Genomic DNA, 15,282 nt, shown 5'->3' with positions numbered 1-15,282 from the left:
CAGCTGTGCATGCAGGGACTTTCACATTCAGTAACGGGGGTGGACCCATCAGGGGTACAGAGCTGGTGAGTGGGGCAGGGACAGAAGGAGCCTGGTTCAGTGCGCTGGGCATCCCCTGACCGTCCACATTTACTACAGCTCCGACTGGTAAGTAAGGAAATACGAGAGGCACTGGGAGGGAAGGAGAGGCTTCCCCAAGCAAACAGAGGCTCAAATGCCCCTGGAACCCACCCCAGCAGCCAACAAAGACAGACAGGAGCACAGATTCAGCCTTTAGTGTGGTAACTGTCAAGTGCAGGGAGCTGACTGTAGTCCTGAAAGTGTTTGTCCCTCAGGTGGGAGTTGGCAGCAGTAATAGAAAGGCCCGTCTTGCAGAAACCAGCCTGTGCCTGCTTCCTGCGTGACCACCAGGACCCTCCTACGTGGGCTTCCCAAAGGGTGAGGACGAAGAAGGCAAGGATGAAGAATGGTGCCCTGGAAACTCTCAGGGGCCTGGGGCGACATGCAAATCCTAGGCAAATAGAAACCCTGCTAAGGGAGAAGGTCGTGGTTTCTTTACTTGGAAGAAACAAGAGGGTTTTTTCCTCAGTGACCACGAATTCCTTCAACCATAAACTCCCAAGGGGCCATGCAGAAGACATGTCCCAGCCCTCATGCCATCTGCTTCCCTTTTGTGAATCCTGAAAGTAATATGACTGCTCGCGGGGGTCTCAGCTGTTTCAGACTACATTCCAGGTGGGAACAACTACAGAAAGGTCAGGAGAGAGCAGTAAGAGAAAGGAGCCTGGGGTGACACTCACTCACCTGGGAGCTGCGGGGGCCAGAAGAAGAAATCCTTCAGAGGCTACGCTGTCAGGGAGACTCACTGACAAAGATCTCTGCACCTTATGTCCTGGGAAGGGCAGTTGGGCCAGATTCCAGGACAACACCTGTGACCCTCATGTGAGCTGGAGCTGACGCACACACCCCCCGGCGTAGCCCAACAGCATCTCAGTGGGGACCACTGTCAAGCGTAAGGCCATCTCCCACCCACTCCCTCTTCTCCACCCAGGACAAGTCCTCTGAACAGGGGGAGGTGTAGGTAACAACTGGGGGAGCTGGAAGGGGTAGAGAGTAAGGGCTAACTGTGCAAGCTTGTCTCCATCTCTACACGTACGCAGTTCCGCCGTCTGGAGTGGAGACCCAAAAATGTAGAAACAGACCAGGGCCTTCAGGTGTTGAAGATCTGGTGCTCAGAGGGGATGAGGGTTGCAGGCGGGGAGTCACTGACCCTATGCGACTCACAAAGGGCCAGGACAGCCCAGGGAAAGAGTGACAGCAGCTTCCTTGTGGCACTCCCCTGGATCCTCATGGCATGGGTTCCAGCCCCTGCACAGGTCCATCAGACAAGACCTGGCTCCCTCTCCAAGGAAGGCAGCCTGGAATGAGGAGAAATGGGGTTCTGCTGAGGGCCTAGGCTGAGGACATGGGCTGGTGTGCATTGCACTTCTTTTTCAATGCATTTGTTGTTCCATCTTGTCTGAATTGGGGCCCTTGAGTCACAGTCCACATTGTGGGCCATGGAACCCACCTCAGTGTAACCCTTGCCTCCCCACCCCCGTGTAGGACCAGCAAGGAGGGCCAGGGTTTTGTTTTTTGTGTGTGTGGTTTTTTTTTTTTTTGCAGTATGCGGGCCTCTCACTGTTGTGGCCTCTCCCGTTGTGGAGCACAGGCTCCAGACGCCTAGGCTCAGCGGCCATGGCTCACGGGCCCAGCCGCTCCGCGGCATGTGGGATCTTCCCGGACCGGGGCACGAACCCGTGTCCCCTGCATCGGCAGGCGGACTCTCAACCACTGCGCCACCAGGGAAGCCCAGGGCCAGGGGTTGTAATCTCACAAGTTCTCTGACATTCTGGAGAGGATTCCTGGAGGTGAGTCCAAACCTCCTGAACAAATACCTCCAAGGCGTAAAGTGAATCAATGATGCTTTATTTGATTTCAGTTTGTTTGGAATCTGGCTCTGTGTGTTTCTCTCTGTGTGTGTATAAATAAAAATATGAAAATCTGGGGTCTTCAGATCAAGTATGAAGCTCTGGCTTTGTATTTAAGAGGTAGACATGATAGACCTTGAGGGGCTGACATGACAGCCTTGAAGTACTCAGAGATCCTTGAGGAAACTCCTAGCCATCTTTGTCTCTTCAGCAGTCCCCTGTCTGACACCAAGTGCTCACCACAGTCTTGAGTTTCAGTGGCCCTGCAACTTTTGAACTCACTCTCTGCTCAAAAATGGTGATACTGGGCTTCCCTGGTGGCGCAGAGGTTGAGAGTCCGCCTGCTGATGCAGGGGATACAGGTTCGTGCCCCGGCCCAGGAAGATCCCACATGTTGCGGAGCGGCTAGGCCTGTGAGCCTGCGTGTCCGGAGCCTGTGCTCCGCAACGGGAGAGGCCACAACAGTGAGAGGCCCGCGTACAGCAAAAAAAAAAAAAAAAAAAAATGGTGATACTGTTCTATAACATAAGGTTCCCCTAAAGACTCCATACCCTCGACTTTGAACAAAAGGAGAAAAAAGTTCAGGTTTTCTAGTTGACACTTGGAGAGGTCCCTCCCACTCCAATTTGTACTCAGCCCAGAAATCTGTATGACTTTGAACAGATGCCTTCTCCACTGAGTCCATACTCAGACCATCATGAGAAGAGTGGACACATAAAGAGTCGGGGTCTCAGGAAGCACTGGGACATCAAGGGAATTCCTGTCCTGCACACAGTAGGTGTTCAGTAAAGATTAGCAGAAAACATAAGACTGAGGTCCAGAAGTGACCCCCACTCTCCTCCACTGGAGAGTCGGGGGAGGGGATCTGGACCAGGGGACCCAGAGGTTGGCAGAGGATGGACGGTGGTGACTCTAAAGGAGGGGACAGAGGGAGGACCACAGAGAGAGGTTTCTGGTGAGAGAGAGACTAGATGTCCCCAAGGAAGGGTCCGGGCCCTGCCTGTCCCTTAGACACCTCTCCTTGTTTGTCCATCCTGTGTCTAACCCTGGGAACCCAGGTCACTTGATAAGCCCCAGAAAGACACATTAGCCCCTCACTTCTGTGGATGAAGGGATGACCTCACTTCCCTCTTCAAATCCCTCCTCAGGTCACCCCACTCACCCCTTCTCCTCTGTGAGGTCACCTGACTCTTCCTCTCGTAGGCATACACCCACTGCTGCCCAAGGCATCGGTCCCAATCACTGGGCCTGCGTAAACTTTTCAACTTCTATTTTCAGGAAAATATAATCAATGGAAATGCATGGTTTCAAGACAAAACAAAAATTGGTTTCTGTGTCCTCTGTCAGGACCCCTGTTGAGGACAGCCCTTTCCAGCCAAGGTCTGCTGAGTTGGCACCTAGGCTGCTGTGTCAGGCTGGTGGTCACCCTCCACACACACCCCTGTCTACAGGTGTCTTTGGAGGGGAGGGACCTTTACCTCCCCCAGACCACTTTTATCCCATGGGAGGGGGAGACTGGCCAGGGCCAAGGCACACCCAGAAGAGGTGGACAGGGGCAGAGGGTGGGGGGCCGAGACCCTGCCAGCTGCTCACACCCTCCCCAAAGGTGTGGATTTTTCACAGCTGCATGTGGAACATGAGGCACTGAGAGGCCACTCAAGGAACAGGACACAGACGTGAGCTATTGACCCCTGTTCCTCAACCACAAAACTTGTTCCTTTCTTTCTAATATCCCCAGAATCCTAAGTAATGTCCCAAGAGAAGCCTGAGGAGAAGGTGGGGACTGAGGTGGAATGGATGTCCCTGGTGACATGAGAACCCCTCTCTCCACTTTATTTCCCTCCCTCTGATGCATCCCCTCCCCACAGAGTCCCCAACTCCCCCCTACCATGCACCCCAGTCTTTGGTTATAAAAAACAAGGAACGTCACTCATCATCCAGTTCTACAAGGATTAAGTCATTAGTCACTACATTGCTGACCTACAATATACCTTGAAAGGAATTCAGAACAAAGATCAGGATGAGGAACTCTGCTCTGGGAAAATAGCAAACAGGCCCTTACATAGAAATATTTCTGGAGAAATTCTTTTTTACCCTGGAATCTTGCATCTTTCCGTACTTCAGAAAGCACTAAAATCATTAACTGAGTTATCTGTTCCTTGCGACTAGGAGTAACCTTCTACCTAGATGTATGCCTGATTGCACAACCCCTCAACCAAAGTCACATAGTTGCTGGTTTCTCCTTCTGCCTCTTCGGGGCAGGTCCTCAGAGGTATCTGAGAGACTCTACCCTGGGCCATAGTACGCAGGAAGACATTAAATCAACTCAACTCGCAGCTCTTACATTGTGGGGTTTTTTTTTCAAGTTGATGGTTTCAGGGCCTTAGCAGGCCTTGGGGATCTCCAGTAGATCATGGAATCAATCAGGAAGGTGGGCAAGTAGCTCATGGGGAGAGAGATGTCCATGCCATCATAGCCAGGTGAGTATTGGATCTGGCGGTGGCAGGCGTCAGGGCATGATCCATGCAGTCCCACATGAGGAGATGTTCTCAGATCATCTTGGCTTCAGTATTTCAATTGACTTCATGACTATCCAGAAGGAGACCCCATACAAATAGATCCTTACTTCCCAGCCCTCCCACTTTTAGATCAACTTCAGGAAGAAGTTTCTAAAAAATTCTTGGTCTTGCCAAATCATGTTACAAATCATTCAAGCTGTGTGTGCCACCTCTTACCCCAGGGTCACACTCCAGACTAAAGCCCCTCTTGCTCTGTACCTGAGAGTATGCGCACCGCAGAAACTGAAGGTCTCTACAAACACTAGAAATAGACGCATCTGAAAATCAACTTGCCGTGAGTACGGGTATCTTCCATTTTGGGCTTCAGTTTTCTCTCCAGATAACACGGGGTTCCGATGAGACACTGGTCCCCAGGTCTACCAAGCCTGGATACTTTCCTTATGTTACAAGTTGACCACATGAGACCGTGGGGATGGAGCTCTTGTTCCCATTGTGTGGGTGAGTCAGAGCCCCGAGGATGGACCTGAGACTGAAAGAGGTGCTAATGATGGACCCAGGCTTCCAGACAAGAGTTTGCTTCACTCCCCAAGGTCCACAGCTCACTCATCTAAGGCCAGGAATGTCTCCCCATAGAGTACCTTGACCTCTGGGATGGCCCGATCCTATGCAGCAGGGAAACTTCAAGAAAGCACCTCAGGACTGGACATAGCGATCTTGACCAGGCTTGATCATAATTATTTTCACCCCAAAGTAGAGAGCTCTCCCCTGCAAGGGAGACAGGGAGAGGGGCAAGGACTTCAGAGGTCTTGCAAAACAAAACACAAAAATGCACCAAAAAACAAAGTCACCAAATTAAACTGTGTTGGGTAACTGGAAACCTCTGGAGAGTTGTAAAGTATAGAATCCAGGAGAAGAAATGTTATGATGATGGTATTACTTCTGTGTAAAATTTGAATATATTTCCAAACATTTTACAAACTTATAATTCTTAGCACTAAATCCTACCAATTATGAGGCAAGGTACCACTTAAGTGCTATCTCCTCTTCTTCCCCTCACCTCTAATCAAACACCAAACTAGGCACAATTTACCTTTCCCATACTCCTCAGTCCCTTCTCTCCCCTCTTCCACCTGGGTAGCCCCCTGGACATCGTTCCTCTAAGGAACATCACCTTGCCTGTGGACACAGCTCCACACAATTAAAAGCACCCTCTCCCTGCAGCCCGTGGAGTCTCTCCCACAGATATGATTAAGTGGCTCCCTGGATAAATGGCTTCATGGGGTACACTCCCCACAGAGATCCCAGAACCTAAATACCGCAGCAGTTGAGCACATGGAAGGGCTGCACAGACAAATAATAACAGGTCCAATTCTGCCTCCAACACTTGGTGACTGTGGACCCTCACGCAAGGCAGGAATATGTTGATTCAAACTCCTTAGGCCTCGCACCCACCTGGACACCCAAAAGGGTGCTTCCCAGTGAAAGACCTACACAGAGCAGGAGAGAGGGACCTGGAAGGAAGGGCCTCTAATTCTCTGGTAATAGGAAACCCCTGTAAAAGGCTTCCCCAGAGCACAGAAGCAGGAGGACAGAGGAAGTGCATCCATCCCAGGCCAATAACTGAGGGGGTCTGAGAAGGCCTCAGCACTGTACTTGGACATGGAGAAGCTCCCACCAAAGAGAGACACCCGGCCCAACACTGGAGATATTGACGTCACGGCCCCTCGCCTTCTGCACTAGGGGCAGCAGACTCAGGGTCACCTCGATCACCCCCAACAGGTTCACGTCCAGTATCTTCATGAAGTTCTGTTTGGTCAGCCACTCATTGGGTGCGGTGGGCATGGAGATGTCGGCTTTATTCACCAGGCCCCAGACTCCTGGGAACTGTGAGGGCGAGAGGGCAACACTGTGCTGGGCCCATAAGTGAGGACCCAGCTGTGGTTCCAAGTCACCTTCCACTCAGTGAGGACTTTAGGAGAGAGGCTGCAGGGGGAACGGCTGGAACAGAGACCAACATGCTGCCTGCGGGTTTGGGGAGACCAGACCCTGTAAGCGGTTGGAGGACAGAAGGTGCACCACCCTCCTGACTCAGTCTTCACGCCCAGCCCACTGCCTGGTGACAAGGGGCAAGCACCCCAGATTGGATGAAGGCAGGGACTGAGGCTGAAGAAATCTAGTGGGTCCATAGTCTGGAACTCGGAGGGTGAAGTTTTGTGTTTTCACAGTCCATGTTGTCCTTCCAGACGTTATCAATATTCACCTATATTTTCAGATTTTCTGACAGCTGCAGGACTGAGTGCCCAACAGCTACACACAGATAGACCATGAGGAAGGGAGGGGAAGAGAGGATTAAAAGACAATGGATAAAAGACAAAAACAAAAAGATGAGTAATATCTGGGTGGAGATTGGCTGGGTAGAACAGACCTGAAATCCCAGGTTTGGTAGAATGTGTTGACAGGCCTGGTATTGACCTCTAGGGCCTGGCTTTGAAATACCCACATCAATACTGAGCAATGTTCCAGCAGGAATCTGGGGAATTCCACGGGGTAGGCTTTCAGGGGAAGGCAGGGCTGCCACTATTAACCACCCTCCCCCAAATCGGAATTTACACTTTGTCCCAGAAAAACCCACCCTCTCCTCCCACCCAAGGAGGCCACTCTGGCCCTAAGCCCCTCTATTCACAGGTCACCCAGCTTCCTGGAAACCTCTCCGCAAGACTCAGAGACGTGTACCAAGAATTTAAAGACTTAACCAACTAACAGAACTCAGAGCAGAAAAGCAGGGTCAGGGGAGTTGGGTGCAGGGTGTTGGAATTATTAATACACAGAGTTAGTCCCTCCCTTACTCTGTACCAAGTCTACCCTTGTAGGAATGTATATTCTCCCACCATATTTGACACCAAAGACCCAATCAACATACAGGGTTATATTATTGTACAACATGAGATATGTAGCCAATATTTTGTAATAACTGTAAATGGAATGTAACCTTTAAAAATTGTAAAAAGAATTTTTTAAGGCAAAAACAAACAAACCAAAAAACCAAACAAACAAACAAAAATATGCATGGTTATAGACTAGAAAATTTGGTAAATAAATTTTATCAAGACGTCATTTACGTTCAACACAATGAATAAAATCTAGGAAACCATTACATATTATATCATGATGTACTGCCTTAGTAAGTAATGTTATTCTAAAGGATACAATATTCCATTATTAAAAATTATGTCTTTGAAATTTTTCTATTATATTGTAAAATTTATTAACTTCTTTTAATAAGTATCAAGATACCACTATATGCAAAATATAATACCATGTATGTCAAAATATTATCAGTACTTATCTCTGGGTGGTGAGATTTTGGGTGAGTTTGGTTTTCATCCCTGTACTTTTCCGTTTCCACAATGATCATGTTTTATATTTATACTAAGATAAAAGAAATTAATGTTCTTTCCCTCACCAATAAAAAAAAAAGACAGAACTGTAGTAAACAAAAACAAAAAAACAAAAAGAAAAGAGAAAGTAACTCCATAGTAGTTTTCTGACCTTCTTTAGACAAGTCCTGACAGCTCAGTGTCGACATCTGAAAAATGCGTGACGTTTAAACACAAGTCGGATGACTAGGGGTCACCAGCAAGAACATGATCAAGTACTGAGAACTCAGCTCAGCTCCAGCGCCGCCCCCCAGCCCCCTATGCAGGCTTCCAGCCAGAGTGCCCATCTCCACCCGTCCTCCAGAATCTGCACCCTGATCCCCCTGGTCACTCAGCATCAAGAAACCCAGACCTCCTACTGACAGTGGAGGGGACACCAGACAGGAAGTCTGCAAGGACACATTCTCATCAGGGAAAACTCTCCCCCAGGCTGCAGAGCCTCAAGGTTGAGAGGTGGGTGTGGGATGGAAGAGGCTCTGCTGGTAAGCTGGGTGAAGAGAAGAACACAGGGAGGACCTCAAGTCCTGGAAAACACCTTGGGAATCTTCCCAGGCAGCTGTCATGGGGTCTCCACAGAGAGGAATCAGACTTGAGAAATATGGGTGGTACCTCTGTCCCTCGCATGTTCTCTTACCCACTTGGTGGCTGCAGAGATGCTCTCAGTCTTGGTGACGTCCAGGATCACTGTCTCCAGCCTGTCTGACGTCTGGCCCTTCAGCTGCTCCACCCCCTGCACCATCAGACATGCATCGAGGACCCTCAAGCCTCGCAGGTGCAGCTGCCTGGCCAGTGGGTTCCCGAAGCCCGAGTCACAGCCCGTGATGAAGATGAACTTGTCCTGGAGGAGGCTCACCACCTGCCTCTCCCGGTACCAGCGCAGGAGGTAGTACAGGCCCACAAGGACTGCCAGGTACAGCCACATGGCTTTGCAGGGGACAGACACAGGCAGGCTGGGGTGAAACTTGAGTCTGGCTAGTGTTGAGACAGGAGGACTTAGAACACACACAATGTTGGTTGGCCAACCAGCCTCCAGGCTCTCTGGCATGGAGTCCTCAGGATTTTCCTGTTCACCCTCTTTAGTGACTACTATTGATTCTGGCCTCAATTTGCATGTTTATTTTTAGTACACTTAATTCATTTCTAATAGACATCATTTCATTTCCAAAACAACGCCTTGAGGATGAGAATACTTTTCCCAGCCACCTTTTCCTGGTTCCCCACTCCTCCCTGTTTCCTCCTGCCCACCTCTCCTCTCCCCCACCACCCCCCCGCACACACATCGGAACACTTATATCTCAGGTCTCATGGTTAAGGGCTGATTTCTTTACTTTTTCTGCTCAAGTGTGGGACCCGGATCTTCCTGACCTACTGGAGATTCTTACATAGGGAATAAACATGGAATCAAGACACAAGTGGCTTCAAAACCCAGCTCTGCTGCCAACCAGCTGTGTGACCTTGGGCAGCTGGCTTAGCCTCTGAGCCTGGTCTCCTCCTCTGGCTCAGCTCCCAGAATTCACTCCTGAAAGACTAAGTCCCTCTCAGCCTCTCTAGGATTAGAAGGGGAAGGCAAACGAGAATAAGGTGTCTCCTGATGAAGTGGTTCCCTGGGCCAGAAAGGTGTTCAGGAGAACAGCAGGGGTGTCTGATCTCAGAGGCAAGGAGAGGGGACAAGAAGGGAATGGGGGCGACACACGCAATGGTGAGACGTCTCCCAGATGCCGGGCCAGTTGTTGGAAGGACTCACACAAAGCTGGTCTAACAGTTGTTCCCCTTTCACTCTGTGAAGATGCCCTGCCCACAGCCCTGGGCGCCCGGCTACATTGCCCTCTGCCCCTCCTGTGCTGAGTGAGGCCCTGCCCTGCCCGGCACCACACCCCGAATCCAGACCATTCAGACACTGAGAAAAGACTGACTTGAACGGGGATCATGGGATGGGCTGTGCGAACCTCCCCCCAGGCAGCGTGGGCTGTAAAGCCCAATAATTGGGAAGGTGTTAGTTCGCTTTGTATCAGGGTGATGATGGAGAGGAGGAGGGAGCTGCCCCCTCAGGAGACTAAAGAAAGGACCAGAGACTGGACCCCAGAACAGCTGTGCGTGCAGGGGCTTTCATGGTGTGTGGTGCATACCATTTGTTTAAGGGGGTAGAATTATGATGAGTGGGGTGCCTACCCACTGGCACCCTTGTGGCCTCTGATGGACTGGGCTCCAGTCCCTGCTCAAGTCACCAACTGGACCTGCCTCGCCCCCCAGGAGAAAAAAATTGGGATGGGGTTGAGGCATGCTGAGGCTCCGAGGGACGTTGAGGAGGAGGACACCTTTGTCACTGCGGTTCTCCCTCCACTGTGACCGGCTCCTGAAGGGAGCTACAGGAAGCAGCGGTGGTTTGTGTCCTTCCGGAGGTGCTAGCAGAAACCAGAGTCCTCATCAGTCCACTCTTCCCTGACCCTCTGGAGAGGATTCCCGGAGGTGGGCCCAACCCTCTTGAATACCTTTCCCCAGGGGGATACAAAATGGCTCAATAATCATTGTCTGGGGGAAGAGAAATGGCACGACGTTGGCTGGCCAACCTGCCTCCAGGCTCTCTGGCACGGAGTCCTCAAGATTTTCCTGTTCATCCTCTTCAGTGACTTCTGAATTTAGTGAAATCCAGAAGTTCCAGGTTAAGCCTGAAGCAATGGTTTCATGTTAATGAAGCCACATGGACTGTGCTGTGTGTGCTGAATTCTAGAGAATTGCTGCCTCAGATCCCCCCGAGGGCAAGGGCTGAGTCTCATCTTCTTGTATTTCCAGGACCTGGCAGTGCCTAGCATCTGACAGAGATGAATGAATGATCACTGCAACATCCTTTTCCCCTGCATTTCTTTTTTTTTTTTTTTTTTTTTTTTTTTGCGGTACGCGGGCCTCTCACTGCTGTGGCCTCTCCCGTTGCGGAGCACGGGCTCCAGACGTGCAGGCTCAGCGGCCATGGCTCACGGGCCCAGCCGCTCCGCGGCATGTGGGATCTTCCCGGACCGGGGCACGAACCCGCGTCCCCTGCATCGGCAGGCGGACTCTCAACCACTGCGCCACCAGGGAAGCCCTCTTTTTTTTTTTTAAAATAAATTTATTTTTATTTATTTATTTTTGGCTGCATTGGGTCTTCGCTGCTGTGTGCGGGCTTTCTCTAGTTGTGGCGAGGGGGTTGCCCAGCAGTTGTGGCGCACGGGCTTAGCTGCTCCAACAGCATGTGGGATATTCCCGGGCCAGGGCTCGAACCCGTGTCCCCCGCATTGGCAAGCAGATTCTTAACCACTGCGCCACCAGGGAAGTCCCTCCCCTGCATTTCTTACCTTGTCTGACAAGATGAAATTCTCTGAAGCTTCCATCTCCCGCATCTTTATAATGGGGGAGGGGAATCCAGATGACTTCCGTGAGTCCTCTCAACTCCAGCTCTCCAGGAGTCTAAGAATCCATATGTTGTCATCAAAATAGTGAAACTTTAGGAAGTTGGGCCCTCAGGAAGCACTGGAAAATTCAAGGGGAATTTCTGTGCAGCACACATGAGGTGCTCAAGATGAGTCAGTAGAAACAATAAATCTGCAATCAGAAAGGGGATGTTAGCACATCTACGGAGACCCGGGGAAGGTGCTTCGGGTCAGCAGGTGGGGGAATCTGAGTGAGGAACAGAAGAAAGGGGAGGTATGGAAAAGTGAAGGGGTGGGGCGGAATACTGAGGCCTTCCAGGAGGCTGCTGGGTGGGACCGATTTTCCCTGGGGTAATGATACCCAGGGCCCTTCCAGTCTCTCAGTCTCTCCAAGCTTCCTCTTCCTCAGACTAATGTGCACATCCCCACACACACTTTCCCAAGAGGGAAACCATGAGAGGAAACAGTTGTCCCCCATCTTGTGGAAGGATAAGGGCTGGGAGAAAAGGCAACTCATCTTCCCTTTCTCAAGCACTTCCCTAGATCATCCCACACATCTCTCAGCCTCCATAAAGGGGGCTTCTCCCCCAACCAAGAAATATCCCAGAACTCCCAGGGCTCAGTCCGCTTCATGGAAGTGTTGGTCCTACCCCATTTTCTCATCCTAGCCCCTATCCATGAGAAGCTCTTCTACTAGGGTGGTCATTTTTAACCTTTTGGATATCATGGACCCCTTTTCTTTTTAATAAATTTATTTATTTGTTTTTATTTTTGGCTGTGTTGGGTCTTCGTTGCTGCGCATGGGCTTTCTCTAGTTGAGGCAAGCGGGGGCTACTCTTCGTTGCGGTGCTCAGGCTTCTCATTGTCATGGCTTTTCTTGTTGCCGCGCATGGGCTCTAGAGCGCAGGCTCAGTAGTTGTGGCGCACGGGCTTAGTTGCTCCGTGGCATGTGGGATCTTCCCGGGCCAGGGATCGAACCCGTGTCCCCTGCATTGGCAGGTGGATTCTTAACCACTGCGCCACCAGGGAAGCCCCATCATGGACCCCTTTGAGCACCCAAGGAAGGCTCGAAGCCCCATAAAAATGACAACACAACAGGCAGGATTTTGTACCTAATTTTCGGTGAGTTCACAGACCACCTAAAGCCATTAGGTGCCAGCCTCCAGGTCAAGAATCCCTGCAGTAAGAGTTTACTGAACTACTAGCAGAGAGACTCAGGTGAGTTGTTGAATCTCTCTGTGCCTCAGTCTCCTTGTCTACAATAGAACCCACACCTCATTGAGTTGTTGCCAGGATTAAATGAGGTGATACTTGGAAAGCACATTGCAGTCATGCCTGGCAAATGTAACTGTAATAGCTGTGAGCTCTCACTGTTACTCCATCTCTTCTGTGGTGATTCATAGTGGCATTTGTGGTTCTTGACCTTCTGTGTAAGAAACACAATGTCAGATACTAAATAAAAGAGGAAGCTGGTGTTGATCCAGTTCAGAGAGAAAAAAAAATGGTTAGTGTCGGTGGGACTAGGGAGAAGATCTCAAGGTCAATTCCACAAAAAAGGGATTTCTCCCTCCTCATCTCCAAGAAGCAGAACACGGGGCATGTTTATGCCGAGCACTTTACATACACAATGTCATGTATCTCACACAGTAATCCTGCAAGGAGGCACCATTATCCTCATTTTACATATAAAGAAAGTGAGGCTCAGGAAGATAAAGTGACTTGCCCAAAGTCACACAGCTACCAAGTGGTGGGACAAGGTGTCAAAGGCAGGTCTGGTCCCCAAGCTAGTGTCCTCTCTACTGCCTTCGGGATGAGTGAGGGAGCAGGGGAGAGCCGATAGGGTCACTGGGCCACATCCATCTTTGGGGAGCCTGGGGAGCTCCCGGTCTGGTGTTCCTGGGTAGACAAGGCTGCGTCCCTGGTGTGGGGCAAAGCCATGGCAGGAGGGCAGAGCAACTTCCGAGGCTGGACTTGTCTTCTGCACTCAGTGAGCTTCTGGAAGCTCAGGCTGGGGAAGGAAGGACAATGGTTGTCAAACTCCTCAGCCTTGACCTGTCCACAGTCCACCTGCCCTCGCACACAAAGTAGGGTCCTTTGCCACACGAGCCGGGCAAGTGGGGCAATTCCTGGAACAGCCCACCCCACCCCTTCCTCCAGGGTCCAGGCACAAGCTCTTGGCCCTCCCAACCCTGGGAAGCTGCCTGCCTTTATCTGTGTCTTCCAATAACTCCTTCCTGGTACCTTCCTTCCTTTCTGATTGTGATTACAATATCTTGTCTATATTTTGGGGGGGAAAAATGGGGGGGAGGGAGAGGAAGGAAAAAGAGTAAATTTCCAGGAATTGTTTTGCTGCTGCTGCTCCTGTTGCTTGGAGCAAAGCTGTTTGCCCCCCTCCTCCTGCCCAGGCTGGCAAGGAGCCTGGGATCCTGCCCCTCCCTCTTTCCCTTCCTTCCAGTCTCTCTTTCCAGCTGCCTTCCTCCTCCCTCCAAAGAAAAACACCCACATGAAAACTGCAGAGTTATCACTCATTCCTTCCTGAGGGGGCAGCTTTCCCTCTGTGCCTCTGCCAGAAGGAGCCACCATCACTTCCTCTTGCTGCAAATACACATTGGGAGGTGGGGGCGGGCGGGGGGAGGGCTGGGAGCAGGTGGAGGTAAGGCGGCAGGGGGTGACGTCTCCACGTGGGAGGGAGAAGGTCCTGGGTAGAAGATTCAGAGACCCAGGACTGAACCAGTAAAATGCAGTCTTGAGAGGAAGGGAAATGACCATGGGTCAGAATGTGTGGTCCCTGTGGAGAGAATAGAAGGCAGAACTAGGGTTTTTTCTGGCGGGTTCTTGGTCCAGTAGAGCCTCCATCTGCATGGGTCAAAGGCATGGAGAAGGAAGTGAGAATTCTCAGAAGGCTCCTTACTGAAAAGAGATAGCCATAGGATAGAAACTGAGATCCTAAACAGAGAGAGTAGAACTGTCTGAAAAATCAAGGTAACCCACATTTTAGGGATTCCTTGGTGGTCCGGTGATTAGGACTCAGCGCTTTCACTGCTGGGGGCCTGGGTTCGATCCCTGGTCGGGCAACTAAGATCCCACAGGCCACAAGGCATGGCAGAACACACACACACACACATTTTACTTCGTCACAGCTCATCATGACAGATTTCTTGACCTAGGAGTGATCTGATGTGTGAGTGGAAGTGTGACATAATAAATATTTGGTCTCTGCTCCCAGTTCCTCACACAGAGCTCCTAAAACCCTTGTAATTTCCTGAGTGATGCAAGTGATAGGAGCATCTTACACAGAATTCCTAAACCCCTTGGAAATTCCTGGGTGATAGGAATGTCTTTTGTTCTAATGAGATGACTCTTGGTGGGCTCCAGGAAGGCTTCAGGATGGGGCTGGTCTTGATTAGAAGCTTAGAACTTTTAGCTGCACTCCCACCGTCCTCTGGAAAGAAGAATGGGGTTGGAGATTAACTTAATAATTGATCATGCCTATGTGATGAAGCCGCCATTAAAATTCCTAAACTGGCCTTCCCTGGTGGCACAGTGGTTGAGGGTCCGCCTGCTGATGCAGGGGACGCGGGTTCGTGCCCCGGTCCGGGAGGATCCCACATGCTGCGGAGCGGCTGGGCCCGTGGGCCGTGGCCACTGGGCCTGCACGTCCGGAGCCTGTGCTCCGCAACAGGAGAGGCCGCAGCAGTGAGAGGCCTGCGTACCGCAAAAAAAAAAAAAAAAAAATTCCTAAACTATGAGGTTCAGAGAACTTCTGGGTTGGTGAACGCATCCAAGTGCCAGGAGGGTGGTGCATTCCAACTCCACAAGGACAGACCTTACCCTATGTACCTCTTTATCTGGTTGTTCATTTGTATCCTTTATAATAAAACAGAAAACATAAGCAGAAGCAAACTATCAAAATTGCCAGGAGGGGGGTTGTGGGAACACCTGTCTTTACAGT

The 15,282-nt window shown here is 50.7% G+C and overlaps 1 protein-coding gene across 1 annotated transcript; it reads right to left on the bottom strand.

Moving 5' to 3' along the window:
- Positions 1 to 6,130: 6,130 nt before the first annotated feature.
- LOC132528862 (retinol dehydrogenase 16-like) lies at positions 6,131 to 8,848 on the bottom strand. Its single transcript, XM_060165007.1, has 2 exons — positions 8,536 to 8,848; positions 6,131 to 6,366 (listed from the first exon to the last, which is right to left on the bottom strand). The coding sequence occupies exons 1-2, from the start codon at positions 8,846 to 8,848 to the stop codon at positions 6,131 to 6,133; spliced, it is 549 nt and encodes a 182-aa protein (XP_060020990.1).
- Between the last annotated feature and the right edge of the window lie 6,434 nt (positions 8,849 to 15,282).

This window comes from Lagenorhynchus albirostris, chromosome 11, assembly GCF_949774975.1.
Source record: "Lagenorhynchus albirostris chromosome 11, mLagAlb1.1, whole genome shotgun sequence".
NCBI classification, from domain to species: Eukaryota; Metazoa; Chordata; class Mammalia; order Artiodactyla; family Delphinidae; genus Lagenorhynchus; species Lagenorhynchus albirostris.
Note: the sequence above shows the minus strand (reverse complement) of the source record. Positions and strands in the feature narration are given on the sequence as shown.